We start from the raw sequence: 14,974 nt of genomic DNA on the forward strand, positions 1-14,974 counted from the left end.
GAGGAAGCTACATCTTCCAAAATGCCAAGTAGAAGAAATAAGAAAATGGAATGTTTACATGCTGAACGATAGATGCTTTTGCTGTTCCATGTTCTAGATCTCACGCATCATTCGTACTCCCCGAGGAAATGCACTCCTGGTTGGGGTTGGCGGCTCAGGAAAGCAGAGTCTGACAAGATTGGCCTCGTTCATTGCTGGCTACACTTCCTTCCAGATCACTCTGACAAGGTAACAAGATTTCAGTTTAATGAACCTGAAATAAATTTTGATGAAAGGTTCTTAGGGGCCAACTGAAATAAAGAATGCATTTTTATTATATGTATCTTCCCCTTTTGACCTCTGTTATAAACCCTAAAGATTTCATATTAATTATTTGCTGTGGAAACGTTTCAACCTCTTATCGTGGTTTCCTTCCTGTTTTTGTGTTATGCATAATATGACTTTTGTGTGTATTATTCCTCTTGGCACATTTCAGAAGAAATTTATCCCTATTAAATGTTAATTCAGATTTCAGGAATGTTAGTAACCTGGAAAAATAGAAGAAATTTTATATAGATTTACTCATTCACACATTTAAAGATATTTACTGAGCATCACCTGTGTGTCAGGCACTGACCAGGTCCTGGGGAGTACATGGTGAGCAAGGTAAACCTGGCCTGTATCATCATGGAGTTTATTGTAATTCAAGGGGGACAGACAGTTGAGCAACTCGTTCACTAAGATGTGATACATAGGTGCTCTCTATGAAAAAGAAATGCATGCAGACCAGGTTCTGTTGAAAATAGGGGAAGGACTCCTAATCTAGTCTAGGGGGTGGTTAGAAAAGGCTTTGTGGGGGGAGAGATATTCCACCTGAGACCTGAATGTGAGTCAAAATTACCTCAGAGTAGAAGAGAGGGAAAGAATGTTCCAGATGAAAGAATCAACACAGGTGAAGTCTCACTTGAGGCCCTGGAAGAAGTTAAATGTGGCTGAGTGTACAGGGTAAGATGAAAAGTGGGAAAGGAAGAGAAATGGAGACCTTTGAAGGTGTCTTGAGGGCGTTGGACCCCTTCCTGGAGCGATAAGAAACCGTTAATGAGTTACCACTGGGGAAGGCACGTCAGATTTACATGCAGTGCAGAAAATGGATGGAAGGAGCTAAACAGAACAGTCATGAGGCTGTCTCAGGGATCTAGGCAAGAGATGAGGGTGTCCTGAGTGGCAGCAGTGAGGATGGAGACAAGAGGACAGATTCAGGAGATCATTAGCTGAGCTGTTGGACTTATCCATCCTGGTTCTGGCTTGGGAATCTGCTCTGCATCAAGATAGGGAACCCCAAAAGGGTTGTCCTCAGTAATATGTGTGTAGTGCAGGGAGAATTAGCAAGAGAAAAGTCAGCATGGAGAGATAAGCAGGGGGATTTCGGAGAACTTCGGGGTTAACCAAGGTGAGAAGCAAGAGGCTGGTTCGGGAAGTTTAGCTGGGGTGAAAATTACTAGAAATTAATTTCTAGGTGTAGGCGCAGAAAGTCTTGCCTGTTGGGCATTGATCTAGAGCTGTGGTTTGGCCCAATGGAGAAGCATTTAGCTGACCTGTATCTTTGAGGGAAGTCCATGGATACGTGCACTTTAATCATGCTAATTTAAACTTTAAATTAGCTTTGTAGGTTTGCCAGGCATATAACATTAGCCTCTCTTATAGCTGAGATTCCCGAAGACAATGTCTTATCTGAAATCCCAGATCTGCCTGGGAATTGACCACAATATTGCTAACTTCTGGTCTGTCTTGACTGACGCCACACCGTACTGCCTCAGTAAAAATATCTTGCAACTCCTCTGTCTGTGATAAATTACTTCCTCTGCGTGTCACATCGGGAATGCTTCATTACTGATGAAAAGGGGAGGTCACGACCTCCTTGCCTTCTCATAGTCCTCAAGACACCATCCTATAGCTAAGCTGTTGCACAGCCATGCGGCTAAGGGTCAAGGAGCAAGAGCCTCAGGTTTGGGAAGGATGGCCATTAGTGTGTGACTCAGGCCACATTTTTTGACCCCCTTGGTCCAGGGGACAGGGCTGAAGTTCTCACCTATCACAAGAAGCTGAGGCAAGATATTTTCCTTTGTCTTTTTCAGGGGCCAATCTGTTTTTGATATTCTCTTCTAATCACTTACATCTTCTCTAGAAGTCTTCTTAAAATATTGACATGTAGCAGTGGAGTTTCTGGTTCTAGGAAATAGGTTATAGATGGTAAAAAGCACAGAGTATAGAAGTTAAATATTTAGTAGAAAAAAAAACCCAGAAAGCCGTTTGCTCTTGTGCTCTGAACTGTTGAGTTTATTTAATGATATAAAGTTTAAATAATAATTGAGTAAATCTGAGTCTCCAGGGCTGAAATATCTTTCTTTTCACCTTTGGTGGTAATGGGCTTCTCTATATTGGGACCTCTGTAACATTCCATGATTACAAGCTCATTTCCACCAAAGTATTGCTTTTGATAGTGAGAGAAGATTTACACTGTGATATTTTATAATGTTTCTAGCTCTTCTAGCACAGTATACCAATCGCTCAGCAAACTCTTTCATGTGGGACCCAAAATTGCCATGTGTTTGGGGACAAGGAGGGCACCATTTACAGTAGGATATCTCCCTCGTGCCACGTAATAAAGGCTTGACATGCCTCAGTTTAGTTGAATTTAATCTGTGAGGTGTCTTCTAAAATGTCATTGCAGATGGTGCTTAGTATAGATTCCAACTTGACCTTTGTATTATCGTTACCAAAAATTATTTTCAAAATGAAACAAGCACATTCAGATGACATTTAGTTGTGGTAAACATTGTATTTTTGTTTCAGGTTTACTTTGGCTCTAGTTATTTTTTGGGTGTAAAAATCAATTACAATGTTTTACAAAATGTGGAATTTTAAAAATCAATTTCATCTTTGCACATAATCATTTTACAAAATACAGGGTGAAGCATAAGTAAGTTTACAGTTGTTCATATGGAAAATAATATAATAATATAAGAATAAATCCTGTGTTTTGTGTGCTCACAACTGTAAACCCTCTTTTGTCCCACCTGTATACAAATATCAAATTATTATATTGTGTGCCCTGGCTGGTGTAGCTCAGTGGATTGAGCACGGGCCTGCGAACCACACGATCGCGGTTCGATTCCCAGTCAGGGCACATGCCTGGGTTGCAGGCCGGTTCCCTGCAGGCCAGTTCCCAGCAGGGGACACACAAAAGGCAACCATACATTGATGTTTCTCTCCCTCTCTCCTTCCCTTCCCCTCTAAAGATAAATAAATAAAATAAAAAATAAAATCTTAAATTATTATATTGTGTACCTGAAATTAGTATAATGTTATATGTGAATTTACCTCAATAAAAAAATAATTCTTGACTTCGGTGAACATCAAAGCACTCAGAACTTTACCATGATAGTGCACTTCTATTGCTTCCAAAAGAACAGCTATTAGAAACTGAAAGAAATGACTAAAAAGTCAGTTTCATCTTTGTAAGTAAATATAATGAACCAGTAACAGTCACAGACAATGAAACACTTATCTGATGGAACAATGTCAACATTTTTTTGGTTAACTAAATGGCATAAATCATTGGCTTAAAGATCTTTCTTTCCTTCCCATCAAACTAATTTAGCTATTGACACAGTGACAATGTTTTCTTAGATCCTACAGCACATCGAATCTGATGGAAGACCTGAAAACTTTGTACAGAATGGCTGGTCAGCAAGGCAAAGGAATCACTTTTATTTTCACAGACAATGAGATCAAGGAGGAGTCGTTTTTGGAATATATGAACAATGTTTTATCATCCGGTGAGGTAGGAGCTCATTTATCCCTCATGTGTTTTTGTCTCTTCAGATTTCCTCCAGCTTTACAGCTGCCTGTATTTCCTTGCACGGGAGTTTGGAATAAGTGCTATTATTGGGGATTAGGTGATCAGTATGAAGAACGCCATTTTCTATTGGGTTTTTTGGAGAATAAAACTCCCCAAATGTGGCGCTATTTACATTTAAAACTTCAGTGGGTGCCCCAGGAGAAAAATGAGAAAATGGAAGAGAGAGGTTACAAGGACAGCCTGTGACTTCACAATTAATAATAGAATTGTTTGGATATTTTAAAATGTGGTTTATCTCTTCTTGAAGACTGTTGGTTAATTTTCTAAAGGTGAGTTTAAGGACACAGATGAAGGAAAGACATTTCTCCAGCTACCTTTTTGATCCATTTTCTTATGTCTGTATTGAATCTGAGTGTCTGCACTTTTTTTCAGGTCTCCAACCTATTTGCTCGTGATGAAATTGATGAAATTAATAGTGATCTCATATCGGTCATGAAAAAAGAACACCCCAGGCGTCCTCCGACCAATGAGAACCTGTATGACTACTTCATGAGTCGGGTCCGACAGAACCTTCACATTGTGCTTTGCTTTTCCCCGGTGGGAGAGAAATTTCGAAACCGGGCCTTGAAGTTCCCCGCCCTGATTTCAGGATGCACTGTTGACTGGTTCAGCCGGTGGCCGAAGGACGCATTAGTTGCTGGTTAGTGTGGTGGAAATTTTTGTGTCAGTGTTTTTCGGTTTACAATGTTTGTTTCTTTGCATTCTGTGCTGCTTGCTGTCTCTATACTGGGTTGAGGCAAAAGTCACTTTGCCCAAGGTTAAGGATTTTTGCAAGAGGGGATTCTTTCTTGTTTGGTAGTTCATTTTGCACAGAGCGTGGTTATCAGAGAATGAGATCTTCGGTCTGCACCCCTTTGGATTAATGTATAATAACTCTAGTTCTGAAACTATGTCTCAGGTGGATCCCCAGGCAGGTTCTGGAATGTTGCAGGAAACTACTGAGTTTTTAATTTGATAGCATTCATGTTCTGTTTTAGGTGGATCGATCAGCATACGAGTAGTTTAAGCCAAGTGTATGTTGAACGTTTGCTTCTCACAGCTGCAGTCTTGGGAATCAAACTGGAACTCATTACCCAGCATTCCTCTGCTGCTGTCTGTCCGTAAAGAAGGATGTTCACCAGAGGGTTCTGTGACCAGGGTCTTTGCTGCTTCTGCTCCTGTCTGATCTTCTGTCCTATGGAACATTAGTGCTTCTCTTATTGCGTAAATGGAATTGAATGTAAAAGTAGTAAAAAAGATGCTAGAGCTCACTCATTTAGTTGAAGGTTTTTTCAGCTTTTGGTGAGGAGTTATGTGTGGATATTTTAGATGGTAGTTACTTAGGTCTGTCCTTTGACCTGTTGTATCAGAACCTCAGGGGCATACTGATTCAATGGCAGTGGCTTTCAAACTGTTTTGTCTAATTTTTGTGTTTTAATAATGAATAAGAAGAGTCTTATTTCCCAGTAAAACCCCACAGGTAGCCATAATATATAACACAGTACAAAGTGGATGAGAGGAAGGATTCTGGAGTCTACCTTCTCATCTGCCCTCCCCACCCCTGGCTCCACACCTGCTCTCCAGTGCTGCGGTACCTAGTGAGAGGAATGGCTGATTAGCTCATATATACACACACACACACACAAATATATATATGTATTTATTTATACATGTATTTTCATATATGTATATAAATATAGATTTATATATAAATTCTTATCCATGGGGGAGGTTTTGTCCTTAGCACACTACTATTGACAACTACAGTTTTCCAATCCATGGCTTTTAAATACAGATGATTTTTGGTATATTCGAAGTACAAATGTACAGAAGATTTTTAGTTTTATACAGTCCCACATGTCTATTTTTGCTTTTGTTGCCTGTGATTTTGGTGTCATATCCAAAAAATCATTGCTGAGACTAATGTCGAAGAAGTTATGCACTATGTTTTCTTCTAAGAATCTTATGGTTTCCAGTATTACATTTAAATCTTTAGTATGTTTTGAGTTGATTTTTGCATATACTATAAGGGTCCAATTTCATTCTTTTGCATATGGATATTCATATTTCCAGCAGCATTAAAAAATATATATTTATTTATTTTTGGAGAACAGGGAAGGGAGGGAAAAACAGAGGAAGAAAAAATTGGTGTGTAAGAGAAACATTAGTTGGTTGCCTCTCTCATGCCCCTAACCAGGGACCTGACCTGCAACCCAGGCACATTCCATGACTGGGAATAGAACCAGGGAACTTCTGCTTTGTGGGTTGACCAAACCCTAGACACCCAACCCAATGACCCACACCAGTAAGGGCTCCTGCACCATTTTAAAGAGCCTATCTTTTCCCCGCTGTGTATTCTTGGCACCCTGTTGAAGCTCTAGTCACCATATATGCTTGAGTTCATTTCTGGACTCTCTATTCTGTTTCATTGGTCTATATGTCTGCTTGTCATACTGGTATCATACTGTTTTGATTACTGTAGCTTTGTAACATATTTTGAAACCAGGGACTGTGAGGCCTATTGCTTTTTTTTTTGCCTTCTTCTTTGTTTGGGGTTTTTTTTTTTGTGGTTCCATACTGTTTTTTATATTTTTGTAAAAAAATTTCATTGGGATTTTGATGAGGATTGCATTGAGCCTGTAGATCGCTTTGGGTAGTATAGACATTTAAAAAATAATGTTTTTCTAACTCATAAACATATGATGTCTTTCCATATATTTATGTATGTCTACTCTAATTTTTTCCATTAGTGTTTATAGTTCTCAGTGTACAAGTCTTATACCTCCTTGGTTAAGTTTATTCCTAAGGGTTTTTAAAAATAGTTTTCTGATGCTCTTTTAAATGGGATTTAAAAAAATTTTTCTTTTGGGTAGTTTGTTGCTATTGTGGAGAGTATTTTTCTAATTTAAACATGCTCAGCAGTATAATATTATATTTGTAGTCCCTTAATAACTATATTTTTTATGTATTTGAATTTAAATTGGCTGAGTCTCTTGATGAAGCATTTAAAGAAAAATATGCTTCATTTTATTTTGTAAAATTCTGCTTTCCCACCATGTAATAATCCCCATTTTGGCAAATCATAGTTTATTGCTTTATATGGCATTGTTTTGAAGTAATTGTTTCTAAATATCTGTATTATTTTCACTCTGGTGGTCTTCTATTTCCTAACAAAACTCTGATTTCAAACTTCCAAACTGCTACTAAATCAATGAACTTCATTTAGGTTTCTCCACAGTAATTAGTAATGCTCTTCTAGTTTCCACTTTAAAGTGGTACATAGTTTTGAAAGTAGACCATCCTCACTTGACAATAAAAATCTCAAGCAAAAGCAATAGCACATATTTGGCAGATATATATTTTTCAAAGGAGGCCATTTTAATTGTGTAAATCACATGGCCCTCTTTGAAAATTGTTACTTGATTTGCATCATACATACAAGATTTTGTTCCTGTGAGTTCCACTTCTGCAACTGTTCACAACTAACGGTGTAGCACACAGGCAACTGCACACGGACTGTGAGTACCCATGGTTTTCCAGTGGAAGTCTCATGCTTTTGTGAAGCTCATTACTCAATAGGTATTTTTGAACTTTGGTCACCAACTAAAAATGTTTTCTTACCAATCCAAAGACTCTACTTCATTTGGTTCTATTTGAATTTCAAAATCAAAGTAACCTGGCTTTTGGAGTCCATCACCTTTGGGTTAGAATTCCAAACCTGCCTCCTACAAGCAAACTTCTCTGAGCCTCATTAGCTTTATCTATAAAAGTAGACACAATATTTCAATCACTTATGGGTATTGTAAGGATTAATTGATAAGGTTCTGTGATTTAGGATCTTCCAAGGTTAGGTATGCTTTGCCCTCTGAAGGTATCAATTAAGAATGTGTATTTGTTTATAAGAGAAGCAGTGGCTGAAACATGTAAGTTTTTTCCTTTTTCCTGCTACCAAGGGAATGTAGAGTGTACAGTGCAAGACAGCACCATTGGGGTCTTCCTCCTTCTGTGCTGCTGTCATCTTTAGAGTGTGACTCTTGTCCTTCCAGGCTCAGGTGGCTGCTACAGCTCAAGGCAACCTGTCTGGAGCTTTGCCTTTTTGCCTCAGGACAGGATTCTCCCCCAGGAGCTTTGTCTGCATGTCATTGTCCAGAACTGGGTCACCCCTAGTTGTGAGAGAGTCTGGGGAATCAAAGTTCTAGTAGAACAGATTGCTACTCTGAGCAAAATTGGGATTTTTTAGTGACAAAGCGAGTGAATGGCTACTGGACAGGCAACTAAAGTGCCTCCCTCAATTTGTTACTTCAGTCCTTTTAATCCAAATGAAGTGGAAATGGGAGGACAGCAAAATTCAGGGACTGAACCCAGTGTCCTCCCCTCTGTCCCAGACATACCACATCATGTTCCCCATCAAGCGACATGAATGCACACTACCAGGATATAACCCATTGCAGCCTAACACACCTCCTGAAGGTGGGGCCCAATACTGGCATCGCCGCCTTGGTGAAGGGATACTGAACAGGACAGAAAGGTTTTTGTGGCCTCTTGTCCCTTGGGTCACCCTAAGAGGAAGATCCTTTGTATAACCTTCCCTGCATCAGAGATTGTTGGTCTCTGGGAAAACATACTTGGAATCCATCCCATTTTCACTCCCTGTGATTTTTGGAGAGACAAAAAGGCAACTTGCCACATAAAGAAAAAAGTTACCATTACTGATACTCCCTGTTCATATCAGATGCAAAATAATGGTAAACAACTGGAGTTTTTCAGAAGGCAGGCATTTTCTTGAAGATAGCTCATAATGCCAGGTAAAGTGCATGTCTGGCATGTAGTGAATATTGAAGCTGTTGTTCTTAACACCTACAAAACATTTGTCATAGGTAAGGATTGTTCATATGTGTCCAGCGCCCAGACTTAAACTTCCTGTAATTTAAACTGTCTCTTTAAGACTTCTGAGTGTCTTAAATTATTGCCTTTCAGTGTATATGGTAAACTCTATTTATAACAAAATTGATAAATGGTCTCTATTACTTACATAGATATAAATTACTGCCCCACAATTATTGCATCGATTTAATGATCGATTTATAATGGTGAAAAGATACCATTTTTTATTTCTTTGCTATTACCTGATAGGTTTGTTCACTTGATTTCTTCTCTTTACTTTTTTTTTGTTGGCCATTTTCTAAATATTTGCCACTCTTATGTATACTATTTAATATTTTAAGTATCTTTAAAGCAAATCCATAGGCCATTTTCCCCTAAGGTTCATAAGGGTGATTGTGGTAAGTTTTAACTGCATAGGTGAAACCCTGTTAGGTCCCTTGGGGATGAGACCAAGTGTGACCTCCTTTTGCACCCCACGGTGTCATCCCAAGGGCAGGTGTGGAGCAGACGTTTACTGTGTACATGGTGATTGGTGAGCTTTGACTTTGCAGCCTTTCCTTACAATAGGAGACGCTGTTTGACAATTGGTCCTGTGTTTGGCACTGTTGGGAAGATGAAGGTCAACGACAGGAGATTTTTTAGCCAAACGTTTTTAAAGGATGCTGTAAAATAGAATTGACTGCAAATGACTGGCTGCCACATTTAAGAACAAGTTGGCCCAGGCATAAAAAATTTTAGTGGTGGACGTGCAATGTATCGCATGCAGTAGAAGCCTGGGGGAATTAAGGCTCTGACAGGTTCTAAGTAAAAAAAATGAATGAGATTTTAAATATGAGTACCAGGTGGGCACTGATTTCTGAGTTATTTGTGCCAGTTTCATTCTTACGTACACCATAAAACAGCCTGGCTGCAGACCAGAACCTGCAGCTATGTCGCAGAGACTTGACTGTATAAATACCAGAAAACAAAGAGTGATAGGCTTAGAGTCTGTGATAGTTTTGAACATGAAGGGGAAAATAAAATGATTGAAGTCATAGGGCTGGGGCCAAAAATGCTGACTTATATCTATCTAGTTGGAGCTATAAAAATGGTATGGAGTCCTCAGCAATGTCTGAGTCTTTTAAAAATAGCCAGTTAACTTTTACAATGGTAATTCATGCTCCTGTTTCCTATGCTATTGTCTTTATTCTCTCTAGTGTCGGAACACTTCCTGTCTTCCTATGATATTGACTGCAGTTTGGAAACCAAGAAGGAAGTGGTCCAGTGCATGGGCTCCTTCCAGGATGGGGTAGCTGAGAAGTGTGTTGAGTATTTCCAGAGATTCCGACGTTCTACCCATGTGACTCCCAAGTCATACCTCTCCTTTATTCAGGGCTATAAATTGATATATGGAGAGAAGCATGTGGAAGTGCAAACTCTGGCCAACAGGTAAGTGTGAAGTTGAAGTGCAGAGTTATTTTCACTCAGTGGCTGTCAATGGGGTGCAATGTGCTCCTAGTGAATATTTTTGTTTGTTGAAACTCGTGTGGTGGCGGGTGTGCAGCGGTGCTGCTGTCATCAACCAAGTAAAGGCTGGGGGTCCTGGTAATCATCATCCTACTGTGCACAGGACAACCTCTGCATCAGGCAGTTCTTCATCCCCAAGGGCCAATAATAGTGCTAAGGGTGAACCTTCCTCTCAAGCCTATGCAAAGTGTTTTATGGTCGTTAGGGGCTTAATTCTCACCCAATAGGATAAAATGTTGCCAAGTTTTTTGGTAGCTTACCGCTTTGTCTAATAATGATTGACATAATTATAGAAATAGTAGACCTGGAAGGAAGCTGAGGACCCAGATATCCCCTCCTCCCTCCTCTCATATCTTTCTGTCCCTTCTGTGTGTCCAGGATGGTCTGTCTGATGTTCTCTGAACGGGGAATACCCTATTTCGCTGAAGTTTGTTCTTAATTTCACTCTCTGCCCTGCTCTTCCAGACCACTTATATCTTCTGCCTAAATATGGCCAGAGTCATCAGAGTTGATGCAGGAGGGACACCTGGGTGGGTGACCAGATTAGATAACTCTGAGGGCTTCAGTCTTCACGACACATTACTTCAGGTTCAGCAGGCAGCTAGTCCCGTCTTGACGCTGTTCTCAGGGCTTTAAATTCCTTTCTTCTCTTGATCCCAACTCTTTCTTCTTTAAACCTCATTGGTTCCTTTTGACAAGCAGAAGTCATTAATTTTGCTCCCACTAAGATAAGCCTTTAAGTATTTGAAGTGTATTTTCATTTATCTAAACTTCATGAAGCATGTTACCTACATGGTACAGATTCTAGACCCACTGTGGTTCTTCATGTCATGCAGAATATTTTTAGCAAGTTTTCTCTTCCCACATAGTCTATGGAAAACTTATAAATGTCTTCAGACTAGAATCAAGCCTGGTCCTGTACCCTTTCTGTCAAGCTGTGTTCAATTTGCTATTTGTGTATATACTCTTTCTTCAAATATGGCCATTATTATGTATAGTAGTAGATCACTTGGAAAATGTGGCCAAGTACCACAAAATTGAACATTGATCCCTTGGATTTTTCAATGCCAGGATGAATACTGGATTGAAAAAGCTAAAAGAAGCTTCAGACTCTGTGGCAGCTCTGAGCAAAGAACTGGAAGTGAAAGAAAAGGAACTACAAGTGGCAAATGATAAAGCTGACACGGTGGGTAGACATTCACACGTGTTTTGCATTCCCTGTTCACAAATGTTAGGGATGTGTGCATAGTTGCTAAGTTATAGCCATGAAAGTACCAATTATTTATTTCTACTAGTATACAACAATATTCATAGTTTTAAGTACGAAAAATTTTATAAGTGGACAAAATAAAAAATCAAGGCAAAAAATATGCCTTTTCAGCTCCGTCTTTGGTAATTTTTGTTTTATGTTGAACTAGGTCTTAAAAGAAGTGACAATGAAGGCACAGGCTGCTGAAAAGGTCAAGGCTGAGGTACAGAAGGTGAAGGACAAAGCACAGGCCATTGTAGATGGCATCTCAAAAGATAAAGCCATTGCTGAAGAGAAACTGGAAGCAGCCAAACCTGCTTTAGAAGAAGCAGAAGCGGCCTTGCAGGTGAGTCTGTGTGATATCACAGATGTGAAGTCGAGGGCCCAGGAGGAGGACTAAGAAACGATGGTGACAACAGGAAATGCTCTAGTGCTTCAGACCAATGCTGTCTCCACAGGAACAACTTCAAGTAACATTTTTTTGCATGGAGATGTAATTAGCTCTTTATAGATTTAGCATGTGCTCTGTCACATCTCATTTCCCACTCATGACTGATTGATGGGCAATGTCATACTATGGCAGTCAGGAGTCCTGCATTCTCATTTCTACTCTGGCACCAATAAGCTATGTGACTTAGAGGAAGCTGCATTAAATTGCTGAAATACCACCTCTTCGCTCATTCCCTGTGGACACTGTAGTGGTTCTGTAAGATGTAACATTCTATGAGTTTATCTGTGAGTTACCCTTATGGGGAAGTACTGATCTACAGTAGTTTATTCATGTCAGAGTTTGATCGGGCTTCCAACCTAATTATTTAATGGAATTGTGTGGTGATAGCAAATAGTGAAAATAGATAGGAGGTTGGATTCTGAGGAAATATGATGAGTTTTGTGAACTGGAACACACCTTAAAGGGCTTGGTCCAGTTTTGAAATCTCAATTTAAAATTTTTGGGGCCTCAATATAAGATTGCTTTTATTTCAGTCTTGTTCATCCGATGCCTTGCGTAATTGATTGCTAGATGAAAAGCTGCTGAATTGAGGGGACTCTGCTTGTCTGTCCACTGCTAATTCAAGTTACATAAACTCAACTGAGCATGCATTTATTTGATCCTGTAATTATTATTTTTTATGACTTCTTTAGCATATTTCCTGAAGCAGTTCCAAATCTTTTTGATCCAAGTGAAGTCTTTAAGTTTTCTGAGTCAATCTACAGTATCCGAATTAGATCTTTCCTTCTTATTTCTCTCTCCAACTTTTCACACTGCACTTACACGTGACATGTCTTCTCTTGTCACCTCCCCATTCCTCTGTGCACGGGCTAAGCTGTCTCCTTAGACACTGACATCCTCCAGGTTCTTCCATCTGTCAGATTGGTGGGCAGCTCATTTCTCCCTTAAAAAAGCTTTACTGGCTATGACTTTCATGCAAATGTATACAACTTGACTTTGGGGACCAGTATGCACCTAATGAAACCATTAACACCACACGGCCATAGAAATATCTATCAGCTTCCAAAATTTGCTCCTGCTCCCTTTACATTATTATTACTTTTTATTATAAGATGTACCCTTTTAACAAATTTTAAGTACATAATACAGTATTGTAAACTATAAACATTATGCTGTATAGATCTCTAGAATTTATTTATCTTGCATGACTGAAACTTTGTACCCTTTGACCATTACCTCCTCCTTTCTTCTCTCCCCCACTCCTGGCAAGTACCATTTTCCTCTCTGCTTCTGAGTCTGACTGTTTTATATATGTATTTATTCATTCATTCATTCACTTATTTTTAATATATTTTATTGATTATACTATTATAGCATAATGGTATTATGCTATCCCATTTCTCCCCCTTCATTCCCCTCCACCCTGCACACCCCCTCCCACCCACATTCTCCCCCTTTAGTTCATGTCCATGTGTCTTAAATTCTTTAGCTTTTACATTTCCTATACTATTCTTGCCCTCCTGCTGTCTATTTTCTACCTACCATCTATGCTACTTATTCTCTGTACCTTTCACCCCTCTCTCCTCCTTTCACTCCCATTGCTAACCCTTCATGTGATCTCCATTTCTGTGGTTCTGTTCCTGTTCCAGTTGTTTTCTTTGTTTTTGTTTTAGGTGTGGCTGTTAATAATTGTGAGTTTGCTGTCATTTTACTATACATGTTTTTTTATCTTCTTTTTTTTAGATAAGTCCCTGTAACATTTCATATAATAAGGGCTTGGTGATTATGAACTCCTTGAACTTGACATTATCTGAGAAGCACTTTATCTGTCCTTCCATTCTAAATGAAAGTTTTGCTGGATAAAGCAATCTTGGATGTAGGTCCTTGGATTTCATGACTTGGAATACTTCTTTCCAGCCCCTTCTTGCCTGTAAGGTCTCTTTTGAGAAATCCGCTGACAATCTGATAGGAACTCCTTTGTTGGTGACTGTCCCCTTATCTCTTGCTGCTTCTAGGATTCTCTCCTTCATTTTTATCTTGGCTAATGTAATGATAATGTGCCTTGGTGTGTTCCTCCTTGGGTCCAACTTCTTTGGGACTTTCTGAGCTTCCTGGAAGTCTGGTTCCTTTGCCAGATTGGGGAAGTTCTCCTTTATTATTTGTTCAAGTAAGTTTTTCACTTGTTGCTCTTACTCTTCCCCTTCTGGTACCTCTATAATTTGGATGTTGATTCCTTTTTCTTTTTCTTTTTTTAAAAAGATTTTATTTATTTATTTTTAGAGAGAGGGGAAGGGAGGGAGGAAGAGAGAGAGAGAAACATCAATGTGTGGTTTCCTCTCATGTGGCCCCCACTGGGGACTTGGCCTGCAACCCAGGCATGTGCCCTGACTGGGAATCAAACTGACGACCCTTTGGTTTGCAGCCCGCGCTCAGTCCACTGAGCTACACCAGCCAGGGCTGAGTCTGACTAATTTAGATTCTATACATAAATGAGATCATTGAGTATTTGTCTCCCTGTGTTTAGCTTATTTCACTTACAATAATGTCCTCTAGGTCCATGTCATAAAATGAAGGATCTCTTTCTTTTTTTTTTAAGGCTGATTTTACTTATATACAAAACATTTTCTTTATTCATTGATTCATTGATGGACATTTAGGCTGCTTCTGTATCTCAACTATTGTGAATAATGCTGCAGTGAACATGGGGATGCAGATATCTCTTTGAGACCCTGGCCTCTTGGCTTCTCTGAAAGTGTCTGATCAACAGAGAAAAGGCAACAATAGTGTAAAGAAACTTCTAAACCTTTATTGAACTCATGATACCTAATGGCATCCCAGGAGTAGAGTAAATGGCATCAGGTCTTGCTTAAATACTTGCATTTTCCTAAGACTTAAAAGGCTTGGCATCTCTTTTAATACTATAAAGCATTTTCCAGGATCCTCGTAATTTAGTGCTATCACTCAAACATTCTGCATTATGTAATCATCAGTGCAGAAATGTGTG

At 39.3% G+C, this 14,974-nt stretch overlaps 1 protein-coding gene across 1 annotated transcript in view; it reads left to right on the forward strand.

Annotated features, from left to right (window-relative positions):
• Positions 1-14,974, forward strand: part of DNAH5 (dynein axonemal heavy chain 5) — a 194,236-nt gene that overhangs the window by 121,916 nt on the left and 57,346 nt on the right. Inside the window, exons 53-58 of the mRNA XM_037154551.2 lie at positions 98-228; positions 3,670-3,823; positions 4,274-4,541; positions 9,961-10,192; positions 11,342-11,456; positions 11,689-11,865. Of these exons, the coding sequence (XP_037010446.2) occupies positions 98-228; positions 3,670-3,823; positions 4,274-4,541; positions 9,961-10,192; positions 11,342-11,456; positions 11,689-11,865 (1,077 nt within the window). The remainder of the gene's footprint in view (positions 1-97; positions 229-3,669; positions 3,824-4,273; positions 4,542-9,960; positions 10,193-11,341; positions 11,457-11,688; positions 11,866-14,974) is intronic.

Source organism: Artibeus jamaicensis, unplaced genomic scaffold (genome assembly GCF_021234435.1).
Source record: "Artibeus jamaicensis isolate MK-2021 breed Jamaican fruit bat unplaced genomic scaffold, CSHL_Jam_final scaffold_369, whole genome shotgun sequence".
Taxonomy (NCBI): domain Eukaryota; kingdom Metazoa; phylum Chordata; class Mammalia; order Chiroptera; family Phyllostomidae; genus Artibeus; species Artibeus jamaicensis.